General features: G+C 37.5%; 1 protein-coding gene across 1 annotated transcript; it reads right to left on the bottom strand.

The window, feature by feature from the left end:
- Positions 1-619: 619 nt before the first annotated feature.
- Positions 620-23,141, bottom strand: selenoi (selenoprotein I). The gene is made up of 10 exons (XM_088909091.1): positions 22,929-23,141; positions 12,906-12,974; positions 12,510-12,618; positions 10,503-10,577; positions 9,401-9,663; positions 8,506-8,614; positions 8,149-8,197; positions 7,187-7,367; positions 6,286-6,468; positions 620-5,466 (listed from the first exon to the last, which is right to left on the bottom strand). The coding sequence occupies exons 1-10, from the start codon at positions 22,983-22,985 to the stop codon at positions 5,359-5,361; spliced, it is 1,203 nt and encodes a 400-aa protein (XP_088765217.1). The 5' UTR covers positions 22,986-23,141; the 3' UTR covers positions 620-5,358.
- Between the last annotated feature and the right edge of the window lie 1,569 nt (positions 23,142-24,710).

Below are 24,710 nucleotides of genomic sequence, written 5' to 3'. Positions count from 1 at the left end.
ATAAAAAGAAGCGAGACTTCTAATTTTGACAAATATTGCTGCAAATGTCCACGATATATATGTATTTAAACTAGGAATAAATTTTTAACAACCTTCAATGTGCCTGAAAATTGTATTTTTTCTAATATTTTAATTTTTGCTCCTTTCCTTATTAATGACTTTGAGCTGCCAACTTTCGTCTCAGATTGTACTCTCTAAAGACTATACAAAATTTGTAAACATAAGAACATGAAAAAGGTTACAAACGTTCACCCATCTAGAATGTTGTGTAGTTGGGCGTTAATTGGTCCAAGGATCTCATCCAGCCATTTCTTGAAAAACACACCTTGGTAACAGCTTCAATCACATGACAGGGTAGCTTGTTCCATATTCCTACAACTGCTCTGATAAACAAGTGCCCCCTTTTCTCAGTTTTTAATACAATAAGTGTCCAAAGACGTATGTTCTCATAACTCAGTCTCAACTGTCTCAGTTTTAACAAGAACTCTAATCCCATGACATATAGAAGTTTCCTGCCCTTTCAATTATGCATTTTATTTAGTAATTACATAAGAATCCTGAAGCACTGACAAATATAGAACTGGTAATGTTCAAACAAAATGCAATGTCACACAATACAGAATTTTTTATTATTTATTATCTTTATTAAGCTTTAAATGTTATGTCCTTAAAATAATTGTCACAGTAATTACAAATATTAAGACCTGCTACAGACTCCAGATACACTTACAACTCCAGTTATAAAGGTATTCACCAGAATTTGGAGAAAGACAAATTTTTCCCCTCAATTACTGTATACTCTGTTAATGAAATAAATGCAAGAGCCCCCATCCAAAACCAACTAACTTAAACCTGCAATTACAAATGTGTGGCTAAAGACATTGGAGATTACACCTGGTTGAACATGGGATGTAAACGGGTACTATACTGCACTGAACAGTGCTGTCTAAAATGTGCTCAAACAAGAAACAAGAATAAACTTGAACCACAAAGGGCTCACCAGCACAGCTCTTTTTCTGCACCATCACATACTCTGTAACGGTTATTAAATCGCACCAAAATGTTCGTTTTAACAGTAAAAGCTAGTTTGATGGTAAAAATGTATAAAAGTCTTCAATTGATTCAAGATATGCAATACGGTAGATTCTGCTTTCTCTATGTGGAGTTTTCTGATGTCATTTCTTCAAGCACTGTAACCATTGACAGTTACTATCACATCTATTGTATGTTAATAACACTACAATAAATATTTTAAATCTGTTCTTAGGTTTTCATGATACCATTAAGATAATGTCTTAGTTTGACTTAACCCAACTTGTAATCATTCCATAAAAAAATATAGTTCCTTTAAACACTAAAATAATGAAACCTGGGATTACAAGTATTAGAATTATTTACTAAAAAAAGCTCTGCTTCATCAGATGTATAAGAAAAAATGTAGTTTATTGATCCATCTTTTATCCTTACCTCCAAGACCCTTCATCTCAAAAGAAAACCATCAGTCACTGAATCCTGGTCTAGATCTTTCCTTGATGCTCCACTAAAGATCATTTTTATCCTATGTATCTAATTTAAATTAACACAAGAGTTTTGCACTTAAAACACTGACAGACCACATAAAAAGCCCAACAAGTACCAGTCATTTTCTTCTTAATGCATACATAATGTGGTACAAAATAAAGTCACATTCGTTCGAGGAAGAACAATAGTGTCAAATTTACAAGTGCCTCAGTACAGAAATCACTTTTTTCAGCTAAAAACAAAAATACAACTCCATTAAACATCTCATATGTATCAACAAAGCAGCAGGAAGAATATAGCCCTGAATACATTTTTAGAATTGTAACAAACTTTCAGCTACATTAAACGCAGTGGTTTCATACATGTCCCAAGAATTGCACAGCAGGAATCTACAAGTATACTTTAATACAAAGCCAAATTGCACTGCTCAATTATTAAAGTGGTAGACTTGACTTCCAGGGATAAAACACCATTAAGACATTTAAAGTATTTTAAAAATACACTTGAAAACCTCAAATGAACAGTCTTTTTCAGTACAAAACCACAGGTTCTGTGCAGACTGTGTCCCTGCGGCTGCTAAACTTACAGTATTGCAATTACTCCTGCACAGTTACCCTGAGGTAGAGCTGCTGAAATAGATATCCTATAGCTAAGAAGCATATCTGCAGGGAGTTCATTTTCTTTAAGATGAAGGAAAAGTTATTGCAATCACTGTTAAATATACTTAAAAATGTTCTGTCATAGCATCTAAACAAACCTTAATTAATGCCCTTCCATTAGACTTTTAAAGAAATGTAACATCCTGTAATGGTTGATGTTTGAAAGAGTGATGTAATTCAATAAGCCAGAGTGCTATTTTATGTCTGCAATATTTGTACAACTCTAAAAAGAAAAATCTCAATGTATTGCTCCCCAGTAGTAAACAGAACAAGCAAATGAAACAAAGGGAATGTAAGTTTGTACAGTGACATGCATCTGGCACATTTACTTGGTAAGATTCTTACTGATCGTTTGCTCTTGAAAATTTAAGTTTTGCAAAGTATACATCACAGTTGTGTAGAAAGTAAGATTTATTGTTTGAGTGGTTAAAAAATTACAATCTGTGTGAGCAAAAATAAATACGAATTCTTAAACAGAAATCACAAAATATGCCAGTTTAAAGCACTTATCTGAAAAAAATTGACATACTCTAGGACTAGAATGTGCTGTGTGTATAAAAAAAACACAGCAGGTTTTGATTATACAATCAGTTCTTAATTTGCTCCACCTCCAGAACTGGTAAAACATTCCATAAAAATTATGATCCTTCATTATGCTTACATGATTTTGGCAGTTTAGTGTAAATTCCACATTATTTTGTTTCTTCAAGACAGCTTTGACATCTCCAGGTATACAATAACCAGTGTAGCTCACCTGTGCACTGCTGATTTGAAGTATACCAACAAGGCACAGTCTTTCCACAAACAGGGAGAGAAGCATTATCGTCTACCCTCTCTTTTACTGTATTGAAGTGTAGCTAGTTCCATTCTGAAGTTCCAGACACAGATATATTTTATAACCAGAAATATATCGCATTTCAGTCTTATATTACAGTACACACCTGTAGAAAATATTTTTACTAGCTTTTCATAATTTTTTTAACTTGCACATCATTACAATACACTGCCAAATAAGAAAAAAGCATTAACAATCACCATAATCATCAGCCCACCTGTATTTCAGGGTTTTTATTTATCATTATTTTTATACATTTAATAATTTATCAGAACTGCCATGAATTAGTGAATAACTCACTACAGTAACACCAAGGTTTCCAGTGTTTTGTAAAATGCTCATTTTATAAGTTGCTTTTCAATAAATAAGCCAAGCACAGACTACACTTATAGGTTCTGCATGTACAGAGCTAATTATCTTCTGTAAACAGTTTCATTAGTTAACCAGCTGCTGTATTTTACTACTAGAAGAAATGCAGTTCTGAATTATGACAACACTGATGCAGGTGCTTATAAACAGGAAGTCTTCCTGAATGTGTACAAACTGTTGGCAAGTTTGCCCAACCATTCATTTCTCATCACATTAGTTTGAAATAAAAAATAAAAATTTAAAACATTATTCCAATTTCTACTTTAAGAGAAATTACCAACATAAAAATTCATATTTACAAATATTCTTGAAACCGAATGGATCAAAGAGGAACAATCTGTGGCAACAAATACATTCCTATCATTTGCTACCACCACCACTCCCCAACACACACAACACACCCCAAAACAAATGTAAAAACAAAAAAAAAAAACATTAACAAACTAGTGGTTCGATATCCTTGCTTAAATAAAACTACAATGCTTGTTTTTTCCAAGTGTACCCTGTCCAAAAATAGGATTTTAGGCACACTCTTCATTTAAGCACATGTAACTAAACAAACTACCGATATGCAAGGTACAAATAAATCCTGAAAATCGGCATGCTGTCACCATACCACCGGCAAACTGGGAACTTCAATATTCTAAGATGTTAGGTCTTCATTAAAAAATGCATGTACAAATGTCAAGAAAGTAGTCACAAGGTTAAGCTTGCCTCTCGATAATAACCACAAATCACAGGGTTCAGTTTAGCAGTAAGCTCACAGATAAGTGATTATGGTCAATCAATACTAAACTGATTTACTTTATTTTAAAAGGAGGCATTTTATATATGGAGTCTCACGTTTAGCAAACACTGGAGGGGTGGAATTAAAGATCATATACTTAATTCAAAGTCGGAATCTAATGTTATTTGAATTTCACATAGAAATGTATCAAATCAGTGTTACGCATACAGTGTCATTTCCACTGAGATCACTTTGTCTTTTAGGTTCTACATGCTAATGAGCTCATCAGCTTTTTGTACAATACCACCATTACAACTTCGACAAAATCGCAGGATCTGCTGTGACAATACAGAATGCCAAGCTTTCTCCAATTGCATTAGGAAATTTTCAAACGTTTACAGTAAAACTAAAATCAAACAATATTCCACAGAAACAGATGGGCTCTTCACATACTTATTCAAAAGTGTAACAGACAGGTGACTCAATATTCTCAACCTATGCGGTCTCCAGTAATGAACACGTGTGACTATACTGTGCAGATCGTCAGTTTTCAAAGGACTATGCGATTTGTGCTTGCAATGAATTTCTAAGTCTGAGTGGACATTGTATTAGTACTTGTTATTTCTAAGGTCAACCAAGTAAAGTTTGGTGCAAGAAACAAAACCAAAACAGCGTTAAACAGAGCAAAGTGGTCTTCGTCTCTGCACACATTTGACAGAAGAATGAACAAAATAGTCAGAGCTCCATTTGATTGATTTTGCAATTTCTTCAACGAATTTCATGCAAAAGTGAGAGGAATATAAAAAAATTTATAGAATCTAAAAGCCTCTGTCTGAAGCATCTGAATTTGGAAACTGAATACCAGATAACATAAAAGGCAATGAAAACTGTATTTTCAAAGGCAACACACTGTACATTCTTAAGTCTGAAATTTGTTTTCTTCTCAAGCTTTAAGTTATGGAGTTTAAGCAGTGCGTTACTGGTGTGTACACCAAACCTATTCTCAGTAGAACCATATTTCCTTAGGAAACAAGCAGAAATCATTGATTTATGATTAAATACATCATGAAATTAGCTGGTATTCCCAACCTAATGTATTTACGCTGCAGGAATAGCCTTGTGTAACACTGTCCTTAGCATCAGGTGAACAGTGTGCTGCTTGATGGAGCTTTAACCTATCTCCTCTCAGGAATTGATGCCAGTTTTAAGTGGTGATGGCTGAGGTTTTCACAGGCTGTTGGAACAGTTTATACTTCCGCTGCCTGCAGGCCGATTTTCTCCTCCTCTAGTCAATCCGCACTGGGTTTTCTGAGTGAAAAGGCGAAAATGTTGAAGTGCTCGCTGAGCTGATGCACCTGGAGATAAAAAAAAGAAACCATTTACTTCACACAAACTGAGCAAGATGCTTCTTGTCTTATGACTACCCAGTGCGGAAATGATCTAGATAACATCCACTCATGCTCATAATCTACATCAAACCCACTCAAAAGGTGAATTGTGAGATTACAATTTCCTTATTTGAACACACTTAGGACATCAGTTTCATTTTACAATTTTTAATCATTTTGAATAAGGTGCCACCAAAACAAACACATTATTGCACACACAACTGAAAAAACCCTAAACTAGAATACATTTGCAAACACCACACCTACACTCTAAGATATAGGTTCTAATATTAACAATTCTGGAGGTTGCAAAGAATTCTCTGCAGATTAAAGTGCAAAGAAAGCTTGAAGAAATCTGATGCCACTCAGTCTCATGACTATTTGTCTTAAATGATAACAGAAAAAATACTGCAACTGGAATTGAACTGTAAATGTGTGATTTCAGTGCCATCTAGTGGAAGAATTACAAATTGGAATCCTACACAAAATCACCAGTTCAGGGGTTTCTACTGAAAAGGGCAAAACTAACTTTAACAGTATAGAGATTTGCAAAGTCCTCTTATGTTTCAATTATTACTTAGTTGGGGTTTGTTGGGTGGGGATGATGGTTGTTTCAGAATCACAAACCAGTACAGTGCGGCTCCCATTGTGTCAGGGAACATTCACTACAAAACATTTTTTTTTATAAATGTCAATGCTTAGCCAGCACGTGATGCCTTTAGTATTTTTAGTATCTTTAGTATTTTTCACTCAAGATTCAATTCATACTAAAAGATGGGAACTTACCACAGAAACCCCGTAGTGGATATGAGCGAGGGCTACAACTGCAGTCCAGATGTGCAGGATAAGCGATTCACTGTGCTGCACCACACCTGAGACCACCAGCAACACCACCACCGCCATAGGAAGCAGCAACCAGCTGAGCGGCTGGCAACGTGTGTTACTCATTTGACACACAATCAGCTTACACTGCAGAGAGACGGACAGAAGGCACAGACATTAGTGGTCCTGAAGCCATCCTGTACAAATGCTGTTCTTTCAGAATTCCCCACATCTCTATTCTGGCTTCAGCTCTGCTATGCCCCTGGTGGGGTTCGATCACGGTCGCTCGCGGGCTGAGAGCACACACAGCGCTGCTCACTAGATGGTAAACTTCACGCCGCAACATGACCAGATCTTCCACGGCAGGAGAATGCTACACTGTCTAGGTCAACATGCCACTGAGCCTGATACAAAGTAAGGAAATCGCTTATAGATGTGTTGCAATATGTCATGAGGGGAAAATAATTTTTAAATTCTGTTCCCAGAGTGAATTATTTCCAGGTAGGCTGTTAAGGCTAGTTATTGGTTCCGAGTTATACAAAATTATTAGCTGGTAAATGGTCCAAAGTATTCTTCCAAATTCCCACTAATGAAGAAAGCCTGGCCGGGATAATCATTCTAGATGGGTTTAACACCACTGGGAATATTTCAAGGGCTTAAACATGATTTCAGCTAAATGACAATCATACCGGTCATATGGTGAAGGCCCAAAGATCACAGAGATGAAGCAGTTCAACAAGTGACACTTGTTCTGTCCTCATCTGAGATGTCCTGTCTGAGAACTGTTTATAGCTCACCTCTCGGGAATCGCGGACTAATTCTCAACACTGAAGTCCGAGCTGTGCGACAAGCCCCCATGACTTACGGTGATGTTGGCGAAGGCTGTCCCCACCATGAAGTAGAAGACTCTTGGCTCCTTCTGGAGGATGTCTGAGGGGGAGAGGCAGACCCAGACGGTGGAGAGAATGAAAAGCAGCACTGGGGACAGGAACGGTAAGAAGGACTCGTACAAAGAGCTTTGCTTCAAAGAGTTGTTCCGGTATGCCCTGGGAAGGCAGAAGTGAAGTTAGAGGGCGAAAGAAAAGCACCTTCAATGTCACTCGTGTGCCTGCTGAAATCACATTAATCTTACTTGAACCATACTGTTCTCAGACACTCAGATAAAAGTCCAACAGGCTTTAACGTGCCAATTGTTTTGCAGTGGTACCGACTGACACTGGCACTTCAGTGAGAAGTGTTACTGGAATGCCTCTAACCTGAAAACGTGAAGTGCGGAAACTACAAAATGACTTCAGTATGGATTTTTACATTTCTGTTCTTCTCAACACAACAAAGTTTTTATAGTACAAATTCTTTGAAGATGGGAACAAGTAGATAATGAGAGATAATAATGTTGGACAACTTTTTCAAATTAAAATCATATAAAAAAAGGCACAACATTCACTAAATAACTGGCAGCGAGAAAGTGGGTCCTCGATGGATTTTGAAAACAAAGAAGTTATTTTTATTTTTTAATCCTAATCCTTAAAAATGAGAACTGTCCTTACATAATTATTCCCCCTTCAGAATTAATCATAATTTTTTTAGCTAATTAGGTTAAATGGTTTAGATTAAAAATGTTTCCTCAACACTGTAAAGCTAATTCTCACAATCTATGAATTTCCACAATATCAGTTCCAGTTATCTTTAGCTTGGGCATTTGTTCCTAAGTAACTTTAAGTCCTGCACATCTTTGTGAACTCTAGGTTTTCTAACTATCATCAGCTGTTGATGGGCAAACAGAAATAAATTATGCGATACAACTACCACAAGTGATGGGGAACTTACTTCAACACGTTGTACAGGCTCATTGGAAGGGTTACCAAAAACGCACAGCCTAACAGATCGAAAGAAAAGGGTATTAAATATACAATTTGTTTCTTGTGGGATGTCTCATAGGACAAAAACAAGAAATATAAAACTATTCAAATGTGCATTTCTCATTTAATTACGGAATTACAAAGCATAACTATAATTAACTAGCAAGAATTAATTCTTGCATTCAAATTTTTAAAACTATTCATTAGTGTTAAGCAATGTTGAATTAGGCTTTTCATAGAACATTGCACCTAACCTTGTTTGCTGTTTTAGGGTTTCACCCACATTACTATAGGGCTTAAAAGACTAGCTAGTTAGATCTCTCACCCAGAATCATAACAGTGAAGAGGTCCCTGTAGCGGATGTTCCACAATAACGGCGTGTACCAAGCTTCCACCCCAACCACAGAGGTCACAATGTACACGATGGAGATGGTCTAAAAGAAAAGGTGATCGTATCTCTGATCAGTGAGTTACAAATTCTCTTCTTCTCCCCTAACGCAGTTGTATTTTTGCCCACATTCCTATAGGAGCAGCCAAATCAGCGGTTGATATAAGACACTGAGCTAAACAGTTTTAGATCCAAAACAGACAAAACATTTTCTGTCAATGTCAATGACACTGAGAGCTCTTTTGCAAGAATACATTTTTATTCATGATTCAAAAAGAATAAAGCTTACTACTTTTAATCTCGTATGCATTTACCACTGAAATCTATTAAAGCACAATTTAAGTATATTTTACTTTTACTTTATGATCTTTTACAATGCCATTAGAGCTCTAGGAAGGCAATGTAGAGAAGCACCACATAATTAAATTACACTACACAAGTAACATCACTTAAAGTAGTTCACCATGCGTAGCTGCGTCACCATGCGTAGGCTGCAAAGGAACAGGTAATAGGTTTATTCCATGCTGAAAAAAAGAAGAAAGAAAACACAACGTTTTGGGTGTCACCCGAAGAAGGCTCCACAGCCTAAACGCATTTTCTTTCTTTTTTTTTCAGCATGGAATAAACCTATTTATTGTTCCTTAACATCACTTAAAGCCCACTTCTGACTGGCTGGAATGGTGCACAAAGAGGGTCTCTAAGATGACCTGCTGTTTAGTCCTTTTAATTTTGCTCCATTTGATTGACTGCTTATAAAGGGTGTTCCTTTAGGTCTCAGCTTGCATAGTCTGACAAGTAAGAATTATGGCACACTGCAGTGTGGTGGTCTTACCACTTGACTGATGTCATATCCCCAGGGAAGAAACAGCACACCGGTATTGTACTTCTCCCAGTGAGAGAGGATGAAGGAAAACAGCACCACCCACAGTATGTAGTAGAGTGTGACTACGTTCACGCCAGAGTCTCCCCTCCCAAAAATGGAGTACACCGTCACCACAAAGAACACACAGGCCCAGCTGTCCAGCCCATGGTCAAACAGCTCCCCTAGTGGTGTGCTTGAGTTGGTCCTCCGAGCCTGTTTCCCATCCACTCCATCTGCAATGCCAAAACAGCAGGCATACTTACCGAGATTAATAGCAAGGTACGAGCTATGATTTAACTGAGCAGGTCAAACGAGAGAGCGCATTTCACTTTCCTGTCTGCTACTCCTCCCTCATAACACACCTCTGCATCCCAGCACAAGAATTTTCTCCAATATTACATTTTTTTATAATTTAATGTATTCAGTGCATTAATTACGAATGGCAGCAGATTTACCAATTTGCCGCACAATCGTATTAAACCCCAGGAGCTAGGCAAATGTAGGCATGGTCAGAGCTCAGACAGGACTGCAAAGGAGGTTGCTCCTGGAAGTAGATGTGGACCAGTAGGCAGCACTCTTCCCTCTAGACCTAAATGTCCAAACCACTATCCCGTACAGCAAGGACACTCTGTTGTAGGAGGTGCCATCCTTCAGATGAGATGTTAACCCAAGATCCTGTCCACAGAGCCATTAAAGATCCCATGGCACTTTCCAAAAGAGCAGGGGAGTTAAACCTGCTGTCCTACCTAAAGTCCAGTGTGGGATTTAAAGTTCCCCCACAGTTCAACTGGTGAAGCGATTTCTCACTTCTCTACCTGATATGCTGTGTAGTGGGGTTGCTGGTGCACAATGGCTGCAGTATCTCATCCAAGTGGTATGTATGTGCTACTTAAGTGCAAGAGATTCATGTAAGTCATTCAGGACTTCAGCTGAATAAATGACAATCATTTATGCTTTTACTTCCTAATGCTATTTTCCCATCATATCACGAATCTTTTCGTTATCTATCTTTTCTTAGTAATAAAGAATATCTCACATTTAGAGGTAAAACAACTTAATTTGCAATACATACCTAATGTATATGCTGTAAAGTTAAACAGGCCAGCTAAAATCCACACCCAGCTTGGTACATGTTGATGGTCTGGTGCTGTTGATAAATGAACACATATTTAAGAGTCTGACTGTTAGCCCATGAAATTTTACTTGATGGCAATTCATGTTAATCACATTTATGTTAAAAACAATTATTCCACTGAAAAATTGTACCAATACCCCCAATATATTGCTGTGGTATTTTCAAAATGCTTTTCAGAGAAAGTATTACTTAAAACAGTTTAAGAGTAGTTATGGCTTGCTTCAATACAGTTAATCTGTAAAAGTCTACATTGAAGAAAACTAAGGCTGAAATATGTCTGACTGAAACAACCAATCTGGATTAAGTTGGGACTGAACAACCATCCCTGAAAAACCACATCAATACAAGTGACAATACAAAGAAAAATCCCTGGTTTCTCTGGTTACTTCAAATTCTGTATTCAGCGGAACAAAAGAACTGAGATTTAATCATCCATCCCTTTATAACTGTGCCTAAATTTCTATTTCATGACCCAAAGCAACTGATCAGTAAAATTTGCCCACAAACGGGGGGGGGGCAATTCACACTTTATAAGAGTGTAAAAGCCACAGTCAAAACTGAAGCAACCATTAATAAAGCATTTATAAGCAGCAGACATCTGACTTCAGTTAAAACCCATGCAATTCTGTATTAGATTCACTACTAGTTTACGGACACTATTTATGTTACCCTCCCGTATTATCTGTTACAAAGGGTTTATACACACATCTGCACCCCCGATACTGCAGTGCTTCCAGAACTGTAGCCTTTAGCTGGCTGCACTGCAGCACTGCAAATCACACGTGCTCATCCTGTTAAATTGACACATTGCTAAGAAGGTTTTGGAACTGAAGTTTACAATACTTCAGGAGGAATCCTAACAATTCAGTGTCCTTTACTTTACAAGTAAAAAACCAACCACAAAATGTGAGTATCATGAAAATGCCCAATGTTAACTGCAGGCATTGTAAAACTTGAACCGAATCTGAAAAAGTGAAGGCATATGAAAAGGAAAAATCTTGCAGACTAGGATGAATGCAGAAAATAATAATGTCATGCAGACCCTTTGTAATTTACAGAGTGTACTCAAAAGGCTTGATAATTTTGATAATTTTAAGGTCTGCATGTCTAAATGGTCATGAAAGATTTTTGAAGAATTAATTCAAACCAAAAAAACAATAAATGACTTGAATTGTCACTGTACATTCTTGGAAGAAAATCAGGAAAACTAAACAATTTAAATACATTGTTTTGAATCTCTATGGACATGAATTGTACAGTAAGCAATCTAAAACAATTGCAAATTACAGTTACTAAGCTGCATCAAATTCAACTACTGGTGAGGTATAACATCAAAATACTGTCAGACAAATCCACCTGGTAATTAAACACTGATTTGCTTAATTAAAGGAGTACATTTTTCCATATTTTTAATATCAAAGACAGTTGTATGAAAATTGTGTTGGAATAAGAAAAAGGCTGATAAAACTATGAACCGCATAGGCATCTAGTAAAAAGCCAAATGTATGCAAAAAGAACAGTAAACTTCAAGTCAAGGGTACATGTAAAAAATGTAAATTCCAGGAGTATTACCTCCAGATGAAAGTTTATCATCCAGCCTCTGACGAGGTAACTTGGATCAGAACTGAGATCAAAGTTTCCATATTTCATCTCTTTAATGATTCGTCTTACAATGACTGATCACTGGACTTTGCCTTGGGTTAGCACACAGCTCAGGTATGACGGCAATCCGAAACAGGTGTCTCAGAACAGCATTAACCAAGCTCTGAACCCATATTCTAAAGAAAGTGACCTCACACTCTTCATAACTCATTTACCTACAATAAAGTTTAATAGGAGCTACTCGTTGTGGAATCACTACATCGCAATAGTGTAAGTATAAAAACCACAAATCAGTCAAACATTTCCCTGTTTCACCCACAGCCCCAAGACCCGGCAGTTTACCTGAAGCATAGAAATCATAGTCAAAAAAGGCCAACATGATAAAGTTGAGAACTAGGAACATGAAACCCGTAAAAGTGATCAAGTTAGGCGCCAGCCATGTAGGTAAAATCTGGGAATGAAGAACAGAAAATGATATCATTTGAGTCCATCATGGTCAGTCATGAATGATCAATTAATCAAATAACACAAAAAAGCTTAATATAGCTGATTTCTCTAAAAACACTAATACTTAGTGTAATTCATGTTCAATACACAGCAACTATGGAAAATAATATTTAACACTAAATCTCTATTAAGCTCAAAAATTAAAAAATAAATCATACATTTTGCTTTGTATAATTTTACATAAAACAATGGTTGACATTTCTACTATTACAAAGCAGGTTTTAAACCTACCTTTACAACTGAATTCCAAAATGGGTGCATTACGTAGACAGACAGTGGATTGGAATCAACTGCACTGTACTGGAAAAGAAACAGACAAACATCTTTGAACAACTGAAAAATATAATATTAAACACAGTGTTGCAGATACATAGGCTGACACCTTACAAGAAGAAAAAAGTAATATAGGAAAATACAGCTGTAAAGATACATGAGCTGCCACCCCACACCCACCAAATCAGCCTACAGGTTTAAAGGACATTGATAAAAATAATTTACTCGTAAATATACAAATACTGTACTCATCAGTGTCATGTGTGGAAACTGGGTACCAATGGATCATGATTTTCCAGAGATTTACCTGGACAAAACCAGTAAGGAAGCTTAGAAGAGCTCAGTAAGACAAGGTGAGCTCAGTTTATTTTTCACTGGTAATACCACAGAACTCATATTCCCAAGCAAAGGCTCATCACGTAGTGCAGTCTAATGCTTGTGGCATTTCAACACCATAATCTCTTTTGTTTCAAACAAATCCAGAAATGTAGTTTTAATCAAAAAACCTCAGAATAAAAAAACACTTTAGAAAATGAAACAAGTAACAGGTTTATTCCATGCTGAAAAGAGAAGAAAGAAAACAATGTTTCGGCTGTGGAGCCTTCACACCTGAAGAAGGCTTGCTTAGAAGACCCACTATGGTCTGTCTCAATGATGAAAATTCTCATTGGAAGAAACCACATTTCTTCCAATGACATATTGGAACATTGCTTGTGCAAAATTTGTGTCTGATCTTCTTGGGTTTTAAGGAGTACTTGAAAAGTGACAGGAGAAGGAGGACAAAGAACAGAGCACAAGACCAAAACAGGAGCTGCAAATAAACCATGAACATCCCTCCACTGTGCCACTGCTTTCCAAATCTAGTCTGTGGAAAAGGTAGATATCGTGATGATATTTGTCAAATTGAGGTTAGTTTAATCTACTATTAGGACTTGGTGAGTACAAGGTGAAAGTCAAATACGTTTAATTCTTAAACCATAAAGTCATAAGGGGGTGTACAACTTTTTCACCACACTGTATGAGCAGAGCGGTTGCATCTTATTCACCTACATTATTTCCTTATTATAAATATTTCATTCACTCATTCACTAGCAGTCAGTAACCTCATTCCGATGAATGCTTATTTATACATTTTTTCACATAATAAAAAGATAGAACGTATCTTGCTTTGCCCCACAATGTCAATTAAGGTTAAAGAAACCTAAAGGATAAACCAATTGTTTGCCTTTAACTTTTCCAACATCATGTCAGTTCATTAAGAAAACAAGTGCTCCACTCACTCTACAATTAGAATGATCACATAAATAGTACTAATCTTATTGGTGTAATTGTCTTCTGTTGATACGAGTAAATATTTCTCTTCTATAACAAGTCTGAATCACTTTAATCAGCAGCTCAGTGAAAGCTGACCAAAGGTTTAAGCCTGGCTATCGCAGTTTTGTTTTTAAAGACACAAAGTAATATATTTCAGGCCCTTGGGTTTTTGTATTTTATTTCTACAGTTAAGTGTTGAAACACTGAAGTGAAATTTGTTCAAGTACTATACAAAGAAATTTACTTTGAAGAAACCTAGAAATCTATTACAGTAAATGGAAATTATTGTTTATTTAGCTCAAATTGTATGTTCAAATACGAATGCATTAAGGCTGTCTAATACAGAAGCATGTACAGATACATATTAACCCTTCACACACAAGGATGTGGCATTGGTACTGCATAAACACTTTGTATGCTAAACTAAGATGTGAAATTTCCTGAGACACTACCAATAATATTTTCTGCAAAGTCATAGTACAAGTGTTAGTTTTCCCAAAGTTAACTGTAAGACATTGAAATGAGTAAGTTTTCTGCACTTCTTCTTCTGAGAAAAGTTTTATATTTTTGCATGTACTTAGAACTGTTAAATATGCTTTCTCCATCTTCGCCCACTAGGACTATGAATACATTCATAGAGCAAATGTGCTGGACAACGATTCCCACTGTGAAGGGTGATGTCCTCAGGGCTACAGCACAAGAGGTCACATGCATATTTCGCCTGTACAATTATTCATGTGTTCTTTCTCAGCCCTCAGCTAGCTGTTGATAAGCAGACTATACATTCTTTATAAAGAAAGTTATTCAGTCTTTCCAAACACTGCATCATGCAATCAATGCACTAAATATTTATTTTTTATGTTCTTCCTTCCTACTCTATAAATTCTAGGTTTGATATTCAGGTCTATTTAAGGATATCTTCAGAGCTTTAAGTTTTGCACCTTACAGGATTAGAGGTTCCAGCAGTCAAATCCTGACCTAGCTGTGACAAATCTCTCAACAAGCCAAAAAAGGGCACAGTACAAGAACAAAACCGTCATCTAGGTCATGTTGGCAGTCTGTTATTATGTAGCAATGGAATTTTATAGTCTATTATTTAAGGCATGTGCTGAAAAATCTTCTTATTTATAAAAGGTGTTATCAGAAGACCCTTACACAAAAAAGGATGATTCTGATCAATCATTGCACACACTACATTATGCCGAGTTCAACTGGCACACAAAGATGAGTTGTGTTAGATGAGAAATGTCAGATATGTTGGTTTTAGATCAGTGGCAAATAAGTCAAGTGGTGGTGTAGCTTAATTAAGGGAGATTCTCAAAGTTCATTAATGTGAATGCAACTGCATGACAGTTCACAAGGAAAAGAAACCTACCAAACCAACAGGTTCATAACCAATCCTAACTTGCATTTCTTTCTTGCTTAATTTTATTTTCAGCACACAAACAAAGCACACACCAAAGAGCTTCTTTTTCATTTTCTTCATTAGTTAAAAAACACCGTAACAAGACATCAAAACTATGCAAGTCCAGTTCATGTAATAGTTTCTTTTAAACTAGGTTATGAATTTTAAGAGGGGGGAGAAAAACACAAGGCCACAACTAGCTAGGGATAAGAAAAAATTATGACTAAGCCTCTTGCACCCAAACAGTCCTTACTTGCTAAGAAATATGGTCATTACATATATCTAATCTTATTTACTTTAGCTTAAACACACCCTTTGAGGCAGAAAATGTATTTGATTAAAGTTTACATATCACTACAATGAGACAAAGAAGATGAGTACAACATGTTAGACAATGCTAAGAGCTTTGGGATCATGTCACTGATTTGCAGTGTTCCGTGCTTGTCCTGTTACTTCTGAAAGTGTACACTCCACGAATAATGTGATCCTCCTCCTCCCAACAGACAGATTCTTAAACACCGAACAGCTTAGCTTCCTGGCAGAAGAATGAAGCAGGGAACTTCTTCATTCTTCAAAGCTGCATCATCATTCCTACTCCCAGTACACAACCTGACTGAATGTCTGGTTCATTCTCAACACAACAACAGAAGACAATATCCTCATTAAAGACTTCTTCCAGACCTTCAAATGACAATTAAGTCACCTTGTTTTTGGTTTTTTTTTATGGTCTAATATGCTTGTTAGACTTAGATCAGAAGATTTGCTGTTTTAAAAGTGGCTGTATTTTAAAGATCTCAAAGGCTAAGCAAGGATGGGCCTGCTGGTAACCTCCAATGTAAACCAGTTTGCTGCCACAAGAAGTGTTGGTGGTCCATTACATACTTCAGGCAGTTATATAAAAAAAGCTGTATAGTATAAATTTAAGCAATTATAAATACATACAGTGCTTAGCAAACTATCACACCCTGTACCTCTAATGTAACATTTTGAGTAATTACAAATGTATACATTTTTGTTCAAATGAGCTATTAAAGTAATATCTCACTGGAAGATATTATTCAAACGGTAAGGATCAACCCAGTGACTGTTACACATGTAAGAGGGTGAATGCCAGCAAAACCTGCAAAGAAAATCCACAAATTGAAATTTACTGATGGCATAAGTACTGAGCCCCTTAAGTCATTACCTGATGGAAGCGTCTTTGGCAGCAAGCACTGTTGACAGTCTTTTTTGATAGGTCCCTACCAGTTTTGCACAGGGGGATGTGTGAATTACAGCCTAGTTACCTATTCTTCCAAAGGGAAACTGTCTCAGCTCTGAGATGTTTGATGGGGGGCCATTTATGGACTGCAATGAATCATCAAGTCTCACTGTAATTCTAGCAGTGCATTCAGGTCAAGACTTTGACTGGGCTACTCAAAAACAATCAGACTCTTCATGTCAGCCTATTTCAGTGGGGCTCTGGCCTTATTTTAGATCCTTGCCTGATTCCAGCATGTTTCATTGACGATTCGTCTGTATTTTGCTAAATTAATTTTCTTCTCAATCCTGACAGCATCCCAGTCCCACTGCTGATGGAGAAGTATCCCCATAACCACTTCCACTAGTTTGTCATGTATGGTGCACAGTGCTTCACCGTTGGGATGGCAGTGGCACTGACATAGAGCACCATGTCTGTCACAAGCCCAGCTTGCTTTAGAACTTTAGAAGTTAGATTTTCACAGAAAATTAGAAGATTCTCAATTGCTTAACGTCCTATCTGCATTTCCAGTTTCATCAGTTAGGAATACATTGTGTCAACACAATCTAAAATCCTGTTTGAAAGGGATGCGATTGCAAGCTCTGATAGCAACAAAATGGGTAAACTTTGCAGGGAGGTGAAAACTTTTGCAAGGCAATGTAAATTAAAGCTTTCGCCTGAGCCCGCAGCACACAAACTTTCAGTGCTAAGGCTTTAAATAAAGGAATTTCTTCACCTGAGCAGCTGATGCAAGGTTGCCCTCAACTGACAGCACACTGAGCAAGAATTCAATTTAACAGCACACGATTTTCAGAGATAGAAAACAGTGTTCTGAATCACACTCATATTAGAATAAAGCACAGCTGACAGTCAACACAGCATTTTTTATGTTATGGGAAAGTCTCACATCTCATATGTGAACAGGAGATAAAGAAAGCGAGTGTATAACAGAAGAACCACCTGATGGAAAAGCATGTCAATGGTTACTCCAAACCATATAGAAAAATACACAGAAAGTGGAATGAAGCAATTAACACCACTATTAATTTCATGAACAAGAAATTCCCAACTCTATTAAACAAATACTCAGGAACAAAACAGCACTAATTTGTAACACTAAATCCGTTGCCCTGTGTGCTGTAGGAGAAGCAGCATGATTTTCTGAATTTAATCTTCTAAACGACAGTTGGACACAACCTCCGGCCAAGTTACAGCAGTGAGATAAGCTACCCTTGACACAACTCAGCAGCCCATGGCAGAGCAGTTTTTCATTATCATTCCTGCTTCACCATATCTGCCATCACCGAATCAGCAAGATTAATTGCAAAGCATGACATCAATTACAATATACTCTCTGGGCTGTTTGGTATGTTCTCTAAGCACCAGTATCCTGTGTGTTTCAAGCCCCAAGCGGATCTGCCAGTAGAGACAGAATTCCAATACGCAAACGGTAAATATTTTCTGTAAAAGAAACCAGATATTCTTTCCTATGACTTCCTACAGTGTTTGTGAAAAGAGAATTGGTTTATTTTTGCTTTGAGTAAAGCGCACATGACAGAGGAGAATCTAGAACTACAGACCAAGAGAAAGAGAGACCTGCAAGATTTGCAGCTCCTCAGAGACTGGGGTAAAAACTAGCCTGTGGAAAGGGCAGCAGCCATGATGCTAATTTAGCATTAATTAACAATATGATTAACCAATGTCAGGCAGTCTGTACCAACTTTCCTGTAAGGCACTGTTAAGCATCGAGTGTACACAACATGGGAGCTGGGCATGGTGGAGGGACTAGTCTACAGGTCCTCACTCTGTCTGTGGGCACAGGAGCTGCTGGCAAAATGTTGCCCTTAAATCTAGCAAGTGCACATTGGGTGGGTAATAGAAAACATCTGGAGAACTAAAATGATAAATTTACACACATTTCCAAATCAAGATATCACACACACCTTTCACTGTTCCACACATTCTACAGAATTTTAAAGTGTAAAGGCCCTTGGACAGACGGACAGTGAGACTGAATCCCCCTGTCAATCTCACTCAATATGACAGCAACATTTCAACAGTAGTGGTTAGTCCTAGCGTCGCATGCTCACATCAGTGTGTCCTACAGTATGAGCCACACCACTGCCTCAAGATCATGCCACCTATAGCTGCTGGAGTGACAGAATCCTGCAATCCTGCCTCACTGGTTTGCCAACTTTCTCTAGCATTTAAACACTACCACCGCATTGCCAAGCCAACGGTGAGCTGCTGCTTGGGGAATCCCAGTCTAAAGTCAGACATAAACCAGACTCAAACTCACAAAGCCTGGATCAGAGAGCTCAGCTGGCATCTGGCGAGAGATCTCCTACTGGCTGTGCCACTTGGGAGTACAGCTGCTGTTCAAAACTGCATTTCCCCTACGATTAAAAACCCTATGCAAATAACTTCCTTTGAGGCCCTTTGCTATGTGACTGGTTTCTTTTCGGCTCTTTATAGAAGGGGTCTACTATAAACAAGAATAAAGATGAGTGTTGAGCTTCTTTTGGGACAGCAGGAAATTTTCAGGGTTTTTACAAGACCAAAATTGAGAATTTTGGTCTCTTATGACCCAAACCCATGCATAAGCAAGTACAATAAATAATACAAGTACATCTACAGCTTCAATAAAACTGGGCACTTTAAGGTTTTATGGGTGTGATCCTTATACAACATTCACTGACTGAGGGTTATTAGGAAAGTGAGAAACAGATAAACATGGCCCTGGTGCTTTATATACTGTTCCTTCAATCCTAAGAAAGAAAGGAGACTTTTTGAGAGTCTGTGACGTCTTCAAAGGGGTGGACATGCAGACGACCCAGAAGAGATCTTGGTTACTCATATTTATGAAGCTGCGTGTGTTAAGGGACATTATACTGGTACATTAACCTGGTTATTTAGCTGTAACATTCTCATACAACAAATGCTAACTACTCTGCAGATGAAGAAACAATTACATTCCAATTTTAGCACTTATGAAAAAGATACTTAAACTAGTGTTAAAGTTATCTCATGAAAAATTCACTAAATCAAACATCCATTACTTAACATCCATTATAAACCAAATGTTATTGCAAGCAGAGTGCATAACAAGGATTAATGAGGGTCACTATTTAAATATTACCCACACTGAAACACAATGAATGCTATTGTGAACTTACAATTTCTACATCACCGAAGACTGGGTAGGAGCAACAACTCAATTCTCAAATCCACATTTAAGGCAATGTGAAACGGGTCTTCGCCCCACTGTAAAGACATACAAGCCCTACAACCACACCATGAGGGTCTGTACACAGTGAACGTATGTCAGTAGTCAGGCAACAATCCAAAAGAAGTCTTGCCAAGAGAAAGCCAGATGCTGAAATCATGAACATTAACTGCTCTGGAAAAGCAAGAAGTTGATGTTCCAAAAGAGATTCTAACCCAGCAGTGTGTGCCAGTACAATCTGTTCAGGAACAGTGCAGTATTCAAACCAACAGACTCTAATCCCAACACTAATCAGCTTCGGTACTCTCAGCACTGGATGTGAACGAGAATGCTTTAGATTCTCCTGTCCAATCGCACATTTTTTATAGTCTGGTGAACATTGAACTTTAGAAAATAATCAGCTAATCGACTTAAACTTGTTTAGGTACTCATTTCACCCAGAGTTATACTGCTGAAATAACCTGAATTGATAAACAATTAGCTTCCATTAAGTGTCCCCTGCTTTTAGTGTCTGTGGAAAAAAATTAATTTGGTGTCTGGGTGATAAATTGTACAAACAATGTATCCATGGGACACAGGTACCTGAAGATGAGAAAACAGTATTTTGTGTTTGAGGTTTTGCAACAGTTCAATTCACAAACTTTAATAAAATAAAGGCCAGTCAAAGGAAAGGAAACTAAATTAAAAGGAAGGAATGACAATGAAACAGTACTGGGCTGTTACAGAGAGACAGAGGAAACGGAGATCCTACTCATCCTAAACTCAGACCTGACTGAACAGGATGCAGACTGTCCATGTCACCAGATTTTACTTGGGAACCGTTAAACTAGAAATCCCACACAGTGGTTCTTGTTATTCTTAGTGTAAACTGGGGAGACAGAAAATGGATGTTTAAGTGCCTCAAAGCTGACAAACGTGAAATGCTTTTTTGTGACATAGTACTGTACTTTAATTTATTTTATAGAGTCTTTAAATTGACTTCGAGTGTGTCAATATAGTAGAATCCATATTTTTATCAGACAAAGAGAGAAACTATTTAGAATTAATTTTATTAATCCTTCCAAGGATGTAAGTCTTTTAGAATACTAAAATATGCAATTTAGTTTCCATTAATCACCCTCTGCTTTCAGTGTCTGTGGGGAAAAAAATGAATTTGGTGCCTGTTGTATCTTTGTCAACTTAAAGTAAAACAGTTTTAAAACTTGCACTTGTTTACATCAATCAGTCGTGATAAAATACACGTCTTGGATTTCTTTAGCTGCCATTGCAGAATTTTGTTATCCCACCAACTTCAGATTTTCAAATTTACCAAATTATGTCAGTTTGGGCTCACTGATCGGAATGAACAGCTAAGCTAGTAACGTCTCTGCTGCAGTACTCCACTAGCAAGGAGCCTTTCTTATCTCTGATGTTTCCCCCGTATCAGTGCTTGGTGTTCTATACAGAGAACAGGCACCTAAGGTAAGTGCAACTGTACAACGGAATTCCCAAGGATTTCACACTGAAAGCTTAGCTCGCCTTGCAAATTTTTTTTAAAAGCCTACCGGAAATACGCGGCTTGTGTTATATGTTGTAACGTTAAAGCACCTTTCAGAGAGTTTTCAGTGCTACCATGGAGAGAAGCTCTTTAGAGTCTATACGTGTAGACTTTGACAAACCTGTGCAGTGTTTTGTAGCACTTTTGTACTTCGCTTTCTTATAATTCATCACTACACGTGATACAGCAGCACATTTATGTTGTCCGGTCTCGTTCACCGAAAGACGACAAATCGTATCTTGAGAAGGCACCTCCCAGAGCTACGATGAAAGGGAAGGTTAAGGCAGGATCTCCACTTAATACCAGATACAAGCTCTAGGAACACCGAAATGTTGTAAGTGGAAATGATGAATGAAAAGGGGGGTGCTCTAACCTCCATAAAAAGACGAAGAAGTGCGAGCTTTCGTGTCAAATTACTGAAGGGTTTATTTAAAGCCCTTATTTAAAGCGCCAGACCAAATATAAGAGCAAACAGTATGAATGCCCACAACCGAGAAAGGTCCTTAACAAAATCAATGAGAAAAAGGGTTCAACAACAGCAAACTCAATGATATTGCAGTCACTGCAGAGGTACAATATTCTTTGCCAGAACAGAACAGTCTAAGACAAGAAGGGAGAGTGGACCAATACCCACAGCGCCTGAAATCATCGGAGGAGTCGGCATTTCTATAATTCAGTCCACATTTAATTTCAAATTCAGTGGGAAGAAAATCATTTCTCCTGTTTTTAAAAAGATTTAGGAAAAACTTCGTACGACTGTTGTCATTTTGTTGCAATCGCGCGACGCTGTAAAAGATCGGATACTTTTTAATAAGAAGCCCAAGAAAGGAAACAGTTTTTATCTGCAGCCCCAGCCCTGCTCTGTCTCATGATTACAGCAACACAGAGAGTACCACAAAGCACATCCAATCTGCGCTTACTTGCAGTTAACTGCCAAATGTGGAGTACACGAATAAACCTAAAGCAGTGTAATTTGTAGCCGGCAGAGAAGGTGAAGATCATGCGTGAAGGCAATAGCAATCTACTGTTTAAATGCGCATCACAATCAATTAAAAGGTAAGAACAAGCACATTTAACCCCTCACGTCGCCGCGAACCTTTCTGACTTCGAATATTGTACGTGAAAAAAAACAAAACGATATTAAAAAGAAACTTACCTGCTAATAAGTGTTAGGGAAGCGATTACATGTATTTATTCAAAGTCATTCATCGCACACGAGATGGTTCAAAAATAATGAATAAATATAATAATCTCCTTACCTTGTACCTGTCAAAACCTGCTAATTGCTCCTGAGTAACATACTCGTAAAAAGCCATGGCGGCCGTTGTTTCGACTCCCAGAGTCTATAATTTAAAAAATATATGAATAAATACGCTATTATTTGCTCTAATGATCTACTCCCGCAATGCCTTTCTCCGGTCTACTGCTTCAGTCACGCCGACCGACTCTGCCAGTAGCGCCGGCCACACCCCTAGCGGAAACACATCCGGTAGACGTCAGTTCGACATGTCGCTCGGGGAAAGGGCGACATCTAGCTGTTTGGAGGTTTTAATTATTCAGTCTAAAAGGTGTTTAAAAACTGGCGCAACACTGAATAATAAATTATGCAAAGACGCCGTGGTATCGAGGGACCGCATCAAGTTCTAAATATCTCTATTAATACAAATATTGTAATTCATCGTTATTGGTCCTTTACGTGTTTACTATTTCACGGACAGCTGTAATACGAAGATTGCAATGAAGCCTAAAAATATTTTGTCATTACTACTGCAGCAAAAGAACGATAAAAGATTAAGCAAAATACATCCATAACAATAATAGTTAAGGTAAATGGCTGATATATCAAATTAGTATTTCTCTTGTTCACAAACATGCCTGAGGCAGTGGAAGTGGATAACATTATTTATATAAATACTATTACCATAAAAGGGAAAGACGTGTTTTAGGATGGCGAAGCCTGCAGGATTAATAAATCGCCAGAGCTCAACAGTATCCTACCAGTCGCACTTGATGAAGCAAGATATGTTATTCACATAATATTGATGCAACTCTTGTAGCAGTTGCTCAAGATAGTATCCATGACCTGCTAATGAAATAAATTGCTGATGTAGTGTCCACCCATAAAAAGGGTGACGAAATTAAACCAACCAATAAGTGTGACTTCTATTACATCTAAGGGTATGGAGACAGAACTTAAAGATGCCATATAAGTAAATAAGCACCTAGGAAATAGCCAACATGGATTTCAAAAGGTAGGTCTTGCCCAACCAACTTGTTTCCATGGTTAGTATTGTTGGCTCGCAGTGCTGGCGCCATGGGTTCATTTCCAGACTTGGGGTGGATCTGCTCACAGTTTGTGTGTTATCCTTGTGTTCGCGTGCATTTTTGCCAGGTGCCCCAGTTTCCTCCCACAGTCCAGAGACATAGTAGTAGGTTAACTGGCTTCTGGGAAAATTGGCCCTGGTTTCAATGTGTACATGTCTGTGCGTCTGCCCTGCAATGGAGTGGCATCTTGTCAAGGGCGTATCTTGCCTTGCTTGTATAGGCACAACCTCCCTCGCAACTCTGAATTGGATGAAGCAATTAGAAAATGGATAGATGGAGTAATAAACACACAAGAGAGGATATGATATGATGTATTTTAATTTTCAGGTTTTTGATCACAATCCATATAAAAAATGAATTCTCTAATTACAATCAGCAGGTATTTAGACAAATTTGCGTTTGGATTAAGAATTGGTTAATAAATAGAAAATGAAGATTAGAGATAAGGAGCGTATACTCAAACTGCAGTAATGTAATTAGTGGAATACCACAATGATCTGTACTAGGACCACTGCTCTTTCTAACTTATATCAATGATCTATATTCTGTTTAGTAAACTAGACAAGATTGCAGAAGATACCAAATTCAGAGGTTAAGCAAGCATTATAGCTAAAAAAGTACCAAATAAAATTCAAGAAGATTTAGAGAAAAGTCAAAACTGGGCAGATGACATTTAATGCAGACATGTGCATGATATTACAAGCAGCTAGTAAAAA

The sequence above is a fragment of the Atractosteus spatula genome, chromosome 2 (assembly GCF_055471065.1).
Source record: "Atractosteus spatula isolate fAtrSpa1 chromosome 2, fAtrSpa1.hap1, whole genome shotgun sequence".
Taxonomy (NCBI): Eukaryota; Metazoa; Chordata; class Actinopteri; order Semionotiformes; family Lepisosteidae; genus Atractosteus; species Atractosteus spatula.
Note: the sequence above shows the minus strand (reverse complement) of the source record. Positions and strands in the feature narration are given on the sequence as shown.